Source organism: Cucumis melo, chromosome 6 (assembly GCF_025177605.1).
Source record: "Cucumis melo cultivar AY chromosome 6, USDA_Cmelo_AY_1.0, whole genome shotgun sequence".
NCBI classification, from domain to species: Eukaryota; Viridiplantae; Streptophyta; class Magnoliopsida; order Cucurbitales; family Cucurbitaceae; genus Cucumis; species Cucumis melo.
Genome location: NC_066862.1, coordinates 17,978,188 through 17,989,758, shown reverse-complemented (window position 1 = coordinate 17,989,758; position 11,571 = coordinate 17,978,188). Strand labels below are relative to the sequence as shown.

The 11,571-nt window shown below is 34.5% G+C and overlaps 1 protein-coding gene across 1 annotated transcript; it reads right to left on the bottom strand.

Moving 5' to 3' along the window:
* Window positions 1-325: 325 nt before the first annotated feature.
* Window positions 326-10,633, bottom strand: LOC127149706 (L10-interacting MYB domain-containing protein-like). The gene is made up of 3 exons (XM_051085569.1): window positions 10,475-10,633; window positions 881-1,246; window positions 326-802 (listed from the first exon to the last, which is right to left on the bottom strand). Exons 1-3 carry the CDS (start codon window positions 10,631-10,633, stop codon window positions 326-328), a joined length of 1,002 nt encoding a protein of 333 aa, XP_050941526.1.
* Window positions 10,634-11,571: the final 938 nt, after the last annotated feature.

The following is an 11,571-nucleotide window of genomic DNA, read 5'->3' as shown; positions in this document are numbered from 1 at the left end:
CTCAGCTTAGTCCGGAAAGTTTGGGTCGTTACACCATGATAATTTATTTTTTTTACACGATCGTTTACATTTGGCTACTCAATCTAAATAATACACGATGAACCAAATAACAGTTTGAAAAAAAAAAAGAAAAGAAACAGACGAAGATGGAAGAAAATAAAATTTATGTAACTTTCCCAAACCATAATATCAAACATACAAAATCCATGTTCAAGTCTAATATTAAAAAGTAGATGACATAATCCTAAAACAATCCCTAAGTGACATCTAAAGACTATTTATGAAATCTCTCTTCCTTGAATTAGGCATACGAAAATAGATTTCTTTAAGCCAGATCTCCGTGCAAGAGTTTCAGTATTTTGGAATAAGCCTCTCCATCAACATCCTCCATTGTATTTAAAATGTCTAAACATTCCATCAACTCTTCATGGAGATCATCTTTTTTGCTTGATGTTTGGCTCTCATCAACTTCACTAGATGTAAAACCAAAAGATCTTTTCTCAAGGATGTCATTCTTTCTCTTTACATTCTCTGCATATACATCTAAGAATGATGAGAAGAAACTGTCATATTCGTCTCTATTTCTTTGAACTCGTTTTTTGCTTTTTCCTTTATCATTCTCTTCAACACCAACGTTTGTGTTGCTTGCAACATCATTTTCATTTTCATCTTCAGAATTTGAAATAAGTCTTGTTGACGGACAAACATTTACACCTGTTGCAGTAGTATCTCCAAAAATTCTTACGAGCTTTTCATAATGTGGGCAAGCACTTTTTCTAAACTTTTTAGCTCTCTTACTCACCTATAGAAAATGAAAACTTTTTAGCTCTCTTATTCGCCTATAGATGATTAGAAATGGAAAAACATGCAACTATTATACCTTAAAAAGCTCGTTCCTTTGCTCCTCTTTAAGATTGATGGTACCTAATAATGGATCCCAACCATTTCCTGTCATATTACTCAATATCTTTTTGAAGTCTTTGTAAATTTGTCTTAATTTGTTGAACTTATTTTTCAATTGATCATGAGAATAATTATATCCTGTACTAGCATTTAGTTGGCTTCTCAGATAATTCCAACTAGTCTTTGTAAATATTATAGTTGGTCGATTGCTTTTTGCAACCTCTTCATCCATTAAGTCTACAAATAAACATTCACTCTTATTCGACCATGGTCCCTCACCTTTTAATCCATCAATCTCAACAACGTCATCAACACAAAGTTGTTCAGTTGACTTTTGTGACATCTAGAATGTAATAGTAATTATGGATTGAGAGCCATAAAAAAAACATAGAAACACAGCACCAGTAAAAAAAAAAGAAAACCAACAGATCTGGAAAAAAAAACCCATGGATTTCTAACATCCCCTTTTAAAACCATGGATTTCTCAATTTCCCTTAACATGGAACACAAAAGGGGGAAACAATCTTGTAGGAGAAAGGGGGATTGAGAGCCATAAAAAAAACACACAGAAACACAACAAACCCCTCTGGTCATTCTCAGCAAAAAAAAAAAAGATCTGAAATAAAAATCCATCAGTAAAATCGGCAAGAGAAAGAGGGATTGAGAGCCATACCATTAGCCGGAGAACGAAGAAGAAACAGAGCACAAAGAGAGCTGGAGAATAAATGGAGAATAAAGAGAGAAGAAGAATCGTCGAAGAAGAAAGCCCGAGAACGAAAAGAAGAAACGGAAGGAGAGAATAGGAACGGAACAAGAAGAAACTCTTTTTTATCGTTCCCACAAATTTCTTATTAAACCAGAAACGTTCCCTAATTATTTTGGAAACAAGAAACAAGAACGTTACCAAACACGTCTATTTCTTAAAAAATTAGAAACAGAAACGGAAAATAGGAACGTTACAAAACGGGCCCTAATAGACTTATATTATTGTCTATCAATATGACTAATAGAAGATAGACAATAATAGAAATCTATTAGTGTCTATCAATGATAGAATCTGAAATTTTACTATATGTTTCAAATATTTTGTCAAATTTGCCATTTTTGACAATTCCCCATGTAGAAATTAATTAAGGAAATTAAGAAAAAAAATCTCTAATAAACTCCATTTTCTCCAATTGATTTGAAAATTTCACCAATGTGTGAGTGTTCATCAAAATCCACAAAATGTCACTATTTATTGGCAATTTGGCAAATATGAGGTGGATTACGTGACCACTAACGGTTGGCATAGTCAAGACACGTGACATAGAAGTTGGATGAGAGGAAGAGTGACACATGGCTATACAATGACACTAAGTATAATGGATAATTAGCATCTATTTTACTAATATTCATACTACTCCCTCTTAGATACACAATTCACCTCGTCAAAATCTTACTAGTAAATCCTAGTGAAGGAAAAGGAGTACATATTTCATAAAATTTATACACTTGCAAAAATATAATTTACTCCTCTTAAAAACATCACTTGAGATCTTTGAGTCGCCACATTTCCATATTGTGTACCAATTTTTCAAAACTTGCGATAGGTAATAATATCGTGAATAAGTCTGGCAGGTTATCCTTTGAACAAATTTTTTGTATTGTGATGTTGCCATTTTTTTAAAGCTCGTGGGTGTAGAAAAGCTTTAGTGAAATATGCCTTGTTCTATTGCCTTTAATATAACCTCCTTTGATTTGAGCTACACATGTATTGTCTTCGTATAGTGTTGTTGAAAGAATTTTACTAGAAGACAAGTGACATGTTCCATGAATGTTGAGTCATTGATCTTAGTCATACATATTCTCGAGTTACTTCGTGCATTACAAGAATTTCAGCATGATTTGAGAAGGTGGCTGTTATAGTCTGTTTTAGTGATTGTCATGATATAGTAATTCCTCCAAATGTGAATTGATAACTTGTTTGAAATCTCAATTTTGTGCGGATCAGATAAATATCCAGAATATACAAAACCAAGTCAAAATTTGATTTATTTGAATAAAACAAACCCCTATGAGTTTGATGGAACAAAAACATCAGAGATGGCATGCACAGCGGAAGAAAAAGATCATGCTTTACTCTATATGCATCTAAACGATTTAGAAATTAATATGCAACTACTAAACGAAGAATGTAATAGGTAAACGATGAGCTTACCTTTTGTAGTTCTCAACTTCTTCTTCAATTAAAAGCTTCTTCTCTACCTGAATATCACGAGCAAAGGACAACCACTATGTTGACCTACTAATCTCAGGACAAAAAACTGAGTTGTGGGACTCGTTATGTGAAGTAAATTTTTAGAGAGATGAAGGGAAGAAGGTGTATCGTTTAGAGATTTTATGAGAAATCATCATCCTCTTCTCATTCTGTAATGAGAAGTTTATATATCAAAAATTACATGCAAAATGCATGCAATTTATTTCATATAATATCAACACCTAATTAATCCATTAATTATTTAATGGAATTAGTAGCTTCTAATTCATAATAATCTGCCACATTTCCTACCAACATTTAGTTAATAAAGAAATTAGTGAAAGGGCAATTTCATCTTTTAACCAATTTAAGTCAAAGTCAAACTTTGACTTTTCTTAGTCAAAAGTCAACTTTTTGACTTTTTGCTATTTTACCCGTCTTGACTAATTCTAACCTTCCGAGTATGAATCCGCATTCATTTTTCTAAAATTAAAATCATATTTGAATCTAAAGTTTAAAGTTTATAATTACTGAATTATATCATATATACTTGTCAGTTTCTCTCTCTTTTCCTAATTCGAACAATTCAAGTTACTTCAACATATTGTTCTTAGTTGAATCCACATGAGCTAGTAGGGGAACCTAATGGATTTATAGATCATGGGCTCCAATGATTCGAGATTAACTAGCTAAACTCTTTTGGACCAAGTTTAATCAACATTCGTTAACTAAATAGTCATTCTACTAAAGACTCTTAGTTTCACTCCCCTCACTATAGATATATTTATGTCCACCTGATATAACCATGATGAGTAAGTTGATCCTTCACAGGTTGTTCGTAATTTTGGCTGGGTCAAAATACCGTTTTACCCCCGAGATTACATCTTGCTCCTTAAGACCCACTGATCCACTATTGAACAATTGGTTTAAGGTCCAACCTATAAACCTAAATCTTTCTTGGGCCAATGAGAAGGTGGGGCCCCTTGTTCAAGACTTGGATTCAGTCCTCAAGGGAACAACCTATCTACTATCCCACAAGTGGGTAGGAGTGAATTCCATCTTGCACCCTATGTCCCTAGTTATCCACTCGATCTTATCCCTGAAATGGGAGGCTTATTGGGCCAGTAATGAAGAGCTGCCCTCACCTATGAAAATCTAAGGATACTACCGAATAAACAGAAGTTCATAGTTAGCTCAGGATTAAGATCAAGTTACCTAGGTCATCATAATTGAAATAGTCAGTTTATAGTTTAAGTGTTATAACTAAAAGTGACTATTTCGGGGTTCCAGTCTTATGCAAACCATTTACATAGGATACCCTCACTCCCATGTCTCTACATGAACGATTCAAGATTACATCATTTGTACTAACTACGGAGCGAGTCGCATCCATAGTGTTTTTTCAGAATAAGGCGCCCAACCTTATTCATACACTATAGACTATTTGGGCTATTAACTCGAACTTAATCCATGTTTATGTCTCTACATAAAGTTCAAGTGTGTTGACAAACTCAGTAAAATTAGCCTCAGGACCTTAATTTATTGGTTTTAAGATTATAGCATTCAATAATAAATTTTATTGAATCAAATAACAAAGTACGAGTTTTAGGACATAAATTCCAGCAAACTCCCACTTGGACTAAAACTCCAAGTAGGGTATACAAAGTTAGAATTTCAATAAGGAGACAAGAGTATATATATGAGTACAATAAACATATATATATATATATATATATATATATATATATATATTAACTAGGGCATAATCCCAATAAGTCTCCCACTTGTCCTAGTTTACAAACCACGTAGACCTAAACCATGTAGATGGCTCTCAAACACTTTAGCCGTGAGAGTTTTTGTAAACTGATCAGTTTTGTTTTGCTCGGAGGAGATTTTTGTTACTGTAACATCTCCTCGATGTACGATTTTTTTGATAAGACGGTACTTTCGTTCAATGTGCCTTCCTCATTTATGACTTCTAGGTTCTCGTGAATTTGCAACTGCACCCTGTTGTCATAGTATAAGGTGATTGGCAGATGCATATTTGGAACAACTTCCAAATCTGTTAAGAATTTTTTAAGACATACTGCTTCCTTTGTTGCTTCACAGGCAGCTACATATTCAACTTCCATAGTGGAGTCGGCAATACAGGATTATTTTATGCTTCTCCACACTACTGCTCCTTTATTCAGAGTGAAAACTGATCCCGATGTAGACTTTCTAGCATCTTTATCAGATTGAAAATCAGAGTCAGTGTATCCAATAAGGATCAGATCCTTAGAACCATACACAAGCATGTAATCTTTTGTTCTTCTAAGATATTTTAGAATATTCTTAACGGCTGTCCAATGATCACGTCCAGGATTGGACTGATATCTACTAACCATCCCTACTGAATAGCAAATGTTAGGTCTAGTATATAACATTGCATACATCAGGCTTGCAACAGTAGAAGCATAGGGAATATTACTCATATCCTCAACTTCTTGAGGTGTCTTTGGACATTATTCTTTTGATAAATAAATTCCATATTTGTACGGCAACAGACCCTTTTTGGAATTCTGCATTTTATATCTTGACAACATTTTGTCTATATAAGATGTTTGAGATATACCTAGTGTTTTGTTCTTTCGGTTCCGAACTATTTGGATACCAAGAACGTATTGAGCATTTCCCAAATCTTTCATTTGGAATTGCGTAGCTAGCCATTTCTTAATATCAGTTAGATGACCTACATCATTCCCAATGAGTAGAATGCCATTTACATACAGAACTAAGAATGCTACAGTAGAATTGATGATCCTTTATGTAAACATAAGGTTCATCAACATTTGTTCAAAACCATGAGGTTTGATCGCAGTATCGAACCTTATATTCTAGGATTTTTGAAGCTTACAAACCTATTGTTCTTGATCCTTTTATATAAACCCCTCTGGCTGGACCATATAGATACTCTCCTCAAGATTTTCGTTCAAAAAGGCTGTCTTGACATTCATCTGCCAAATTTCATAATCATAAAAAGTGGCGATGGACAAGAGTATTCTAATCGAATTTAGCATGGCAACAGGAGAGAAAGTTTCTTCATTATCCAGTCCCTCCTTTTTGTATATAACCTTTTCCCACTAATTGAGCTTTGAAAGTCTGTACTTTACCAGCTTGGTCTCGTTTTCTCTTGTAGATCCATTTACAACTAATAGGTTTTACATCATTTGGTTGATCTACTAGAGTCAAGACAGAATTGGAATACATAGATTCCATTTCGAGGTCCATGGCTTTGATCCATTGGTCACAGTCTACATCATTCATCGCCTATTTATAGGTCAATGGATCCTCTATCCCTTCATCAGGTATGATAATTTGAACTTCACTTAAACCCAAATAGCGATTAGGCTGTCGTACAACCCTCCCACTACGTCGAGGTTCTCCCAACTCTTGAGAAGAATGTGTTTGACCAATAGTCCTAGTTTTATCAACTACTTTAATGGATGAACTAGGTCTATCTGTAGTATTTTTGGAAATTTCTTTTACACATATTTGTTTGATTCTTGTTATGTAAAAGGTTTGGATCTTAAACAAATTAATTTTTGTGTTCAAGCAATTTGATCCCAAAAACAATTTGACCAAGAACCTCTAAAATCTCTCAATTTTTACTTTGCCTTTATCCTCAATGATAAAGAAAAGCGGGAGGATCGAGCTAAACCATTCGAAAAATCAAAGAACCCTTTGTTTTCAATGTTGGAATTTATGTCATAAAAGTCATAGTTTGTAGTTTAAATAACATTCTATTCAATAAAGTTGTTATTGAAGACTTATTAGTGAAAATTGAATACAATCTTGAATCTAATAAAGTAAGTCTCGAGGTTATTTAGTGTAAACTTAAACTTTATATAGAGACATAAACGTGGATCAAGTTCGAGTATATATCCCAAATAGTCTAGTGTATGAATAAGGTTGGACACCTTATTCTGGGAACACAATGGATGCGGCCCCCTTTGTAGTTAGTACAAACAATGTGATCTTAAAGTGCTCCTGTAGAGACATGGAAATGGGGGCATCCTATGTAAAAAGTTTAAATAAGAGTGGAACCATGAAACCGTCACTTTTAAGTTACAACACCGTTAAATGTATAAAACTGACTATTTTAATTATTGAGCTAACTATGAATTTTTGTTCAAAAAGAATTATCCTTAGATCTGTATAGGTGAGGGTAGCTCATCAGCACTGGCCCAATAAGCCTCCCATTTTAGGGGTAAGACCGGGTGAATAGCTAGGAACATAAGGTACAAGACGGAGTGTCTCACTCTTACCCGCTTTGGGGTTAGTAGACAGATTGTTCCCTTAAGGACTAAATCCAAGTCTTGAACTAAGGTCCCCACCCTCTCATTCGCCCAAGAGGGATTCAGTTTATAGGTTGAGTAAGCTTGAAGTTTACATAGTGGGGTCTGCCCAGCACTCGCGATAGCATCGTTGTTAGGGAGTACATCAACGTCAACAATGGAATCTAACCTGCATGCACACGGTACCATAAAGCCTCGGGCTCAATAACTTAATCATGTAGTTAATAGAAATCTCTGGAAGTCATATGAAAACATTAAAACATGTCTGCTATCTTCACCTTTCGTAAAACTCAAGCTTACTCAGATTGTTTGTTGAAAACAAAAAATCTAAAAATAATACTTGCTTAAAATGATATTGTTTCAACTACGTTTTAGAAAAACAATAATAACATGTTCATATATAAATTTCATCATAAAACATAAGCTTGAAACTTATGCTTAAAATCATTCATAGAAATCATGCGTTATTCATAAAATCAAATTCAAACATAGAAACACAATCATAAATAACAGTTTTAAAATTTGTTTGTCACTTACAACCTTAGGCTAGTTCTTGGGTGTGTAGAGTTGACTTATTTCCTCTTAGCCTGTCAAACAAACCAAAACCTAGCCTCAAAACCTTATATGATCTTGTATCTTTATACTAACTTAAGATGACGTACAAAACATGACATTCAACAATTTCAAACATAGACATAAAAGAATATTTCACCTATTTCACCTATTTCTCCAATATTTTCTAAATTCAACAGCTTAAGTTCAAACATTAATAACTTTCTCAATACTTCACTAAAATTAATGTATTTTATATCAAAAGCTTCGTTTTTGAACTCCTCTATAACTTACTAGAAGGAAAAACGACAAGGTTCCCAATAGATTGCTAAGAAATGACCCGAAATAGAGGTAGTCCCAAATCGAGTCTTCTGCTAACCCCTGATTTTCTCCTAAAATTAAACTTACTTCCATTTATTTTTTGCTCATGATTTCTTCATAAAATTTGTAAAATTTTTTATAAGGTTTTCAACCATACATAATAGAGCTTCTAACACTCTTTGTACAATCTGAAAAACTTGAAAAACCAGAGGCTTTAGGATTTCACATACCAAACTGTTACCTAAATGCCTCTTCGAAAAACACTAATCTAACATTAGAATTTGCTCACACTTTCTTCACAAAACTTGTTAGAAACTCTATAAATTTTCCAACAAAATAAATCTTACCTTTTAATTCCTCTTGAGCAGTTCAAACGAACTCATAAACTAGAAGATGTCTGTGTGAATTCAATCTATCAAGAAAATGACTTGAGCTTGTTGTTTCCTATCTTCTTCAACCTCCAAACTGCAAAATCTTAGCTTCCAATCTTCTCAAACCCTCCCTCAACACATCTCTGAAATTTAAGAACCCAAAAGAAATGAGAAATTGGAGAAGAAAGGTTTGGCGGCAGAGAAGAAGATTGAGAAAAAAATAACCGAATGACCCCTTCATTTCCTCTCCTTCCTTTCCACTTTCTTTTCTTTAATCCCTTTTAGATATATATATATAAGGGGTCTTTTCAAAAAATATAACAAAGCAGAAAAATATTTACACTCTATAGAATAATTTTGAAAACGAAAAAAGCCTAGAGGCCTACCACGCTGTCAACAACGCGCATACTATATTTGACACACGATTGTTTAGATTTGATCATTTAGATTTGGATAGTCAAATTTAAAAGCTTTTTTTTTTTTTAGATTCTCTGTACACAATTATTTAATTTGGTTACACGATCGCTTAGATTTTTGTACAAGATCGTTAAAATTTGATTGTTTAGATTTGGGTAGCCAAATCTAAATGATTTTTTTCAAGCTTCTTTGGTACACGATCGTTTAGATTTGGCTACACGATCGTTTGGATTTGGCTAAATGATTTTTTTCAAGATTCTTTTGGTATACAATTGTTTAGATTTGGCTACCTAAATCTAAACAATTTTTTTCAAGGAATGCGTAGTACCTCAATCTAATAAAACACGTGCAGGTACATTACAAATATAAACCATACCAGTAACAACATCTGGTACATCCTCCATATGTTGTCGGGTCATGGCATAAACATTTCCCTATTGCCTAGGTCTTCTAACAACTACCCTCTTACTTACACCATTGGTGCCGCTCCGACAGCTGTTGAAACTCTCTATTGCTCAATTGTTTGGGACTCAACTCCCTGGTCACTCTGAACTACTACTTTCAACTAGGCCCAATCTCTCTTGAAATATCTTGATTGTCTACATCGGTAACACACCCAGCAATAACAAGTACTGACCCCAATGATTCCTACCACAACTCGTTCATGGGATTTCCTGACTACACTAGCAAAGGACTCTTAACCTTTCTGTGGTCTTACTATTGATCTAGTAGACTGACTGGGTGTTCTCTTCCTCTACCATTCATAGGCACTACCAGAACTCATCTACCTCGATGCATGGCATCCAGACTAACTATTAAAGTCTTGGTGGCCTGAAGCATTTACCCAAGGTGTTAACTTCTACTACTTCCAACCTCGAAAATGGCTAGTTATTGAAGCCCCACGACTAAGCTCCACTGCTGACTTCTCTTATGTTATACTCTGCTCCATACAGAGAGCAGTCTCCACTAACTCAAAAAAATTTGTCACTTAGTAATGGTTGTAACTGAGGTACATATCTCAACACACAAGCATCTATCAAACCTTCGGTACCTATCACTCTCGAACGCTACAATATCATCAGCATACTGTGAAAGCTCGATATACTTCCTCTCGTACTTGACCACTGAAAGTTACCCTTGCTTAAACCCCAAAAACTCATCCCTCTTTGCCTTACAGTATGTGCTGGGATAATACTTGTCTTTGAATATGGCTCTAAAAGTCTGTCGGTCTAAAGTACATGCGTTACTACGCTTGGAAAATATAGATTTTCACCATCCCTCTACCTCTTTCTACAACAGGAATGTGGCCAATTTGACTTTTTGTTTAATCAAACCTCAGCGTCAACATGATCTGATGAACCCTCAAACACTGTGGCTCCTAATTTCTTCAATCGTTCTATTCCATACATCTTTTCTGGATTACTAAGCCCTGCCCTCTTTGACCTACCTTTCCCCTGTTCAGATCTAGCAAAATGTACATTTTCGACCCCCATCTGAACTCTCGGGGTACTAGATCACCTCTCTAATTAACCCTATGTAGGATCCTGCATCCCGTTCTGATCCAGCATTGATCGTTTAGGGGTACGTCATGGAATGACTCTTATAACATATGAATGCATCAAACATACTATAAATACTTATAACAGATGCATGATACTAAACTTCTATTCACATCTATTCTTAACTGGACTTACTCTTATCCCTACTTGGACGATACTTTGTAAATTCTACCTGAACTAACTTGAAATCTATTTTGTACTTCATAGCTTCTTTTTAGAGCTAATGCTTTTTCTCATTTCTCGTGGAGCTAACTACTCTATACCAAGTTACCACACCCCCTTCCGAACTACCTGAACTTAGCCTGAAAGATGGCATGAAGCCAACTGACATCACTCTCCTTTAATGATACCTATTAACTCTACTGAACTCTTGAACCTGATAAACATGCTAAGCTTGTATATAAACTATTTTACATGTAACACAACATAGTGAAACCTAAACCAATCATAGACATACATGAAGTGTGCAACCCTGACATAACTGATTTAACAAATAAACCTAATGGAGACACCATAACCAAAACATATCCAACAAAGGTTTACACAATCACAACACTAATAGCTTACACAAATTGTAGAGTATCTAAATCATACAAAGACATATACGACATAACAAAATAGACTTTATGTACAACTCCAACCACGTACTGGCAATCGATCTATGAGTTTTCAGCAGACTAAGGCAGTGCATCAAGCATCGAGAGCTCGATCTCTACCTAAAAAGCTCAGTGAGTGACTGAATTTAAAACTGTAAATCTAGAGATTAGACACATGAAAAACCTTACACATTCAAATCTTTTTAATAAAAACCATAAATGGAAGATTCACATATATTCTACTTATGAGAGATATCCAAAAACGAACATTGTTAA

Bases quoted from the DNA above. Each gene is read 5' to 3' on its own strand.
- LOC127149706 (XM_051085569.1), bottom strand. From the start codon at position 10,633: ATGGGGGTCGAAAATGTACATTTTGCTAGATCTGAACAGGGGAAAGGT. The intron at 1,247-10,474 runs GTTTGATTAAAC...ATTACATTCTAG, and splicing joins CAGATCATGTTGACGCTGAG to ATGTCACAAAAGTCAACTGA. The intron at 803-880 runs GTATAATAGTTG...CATTTTCTATAG, and splicing joins AAAGGAACGAGCTTTTTAAG to GTGAGTAAGAGAGCTAAAAA.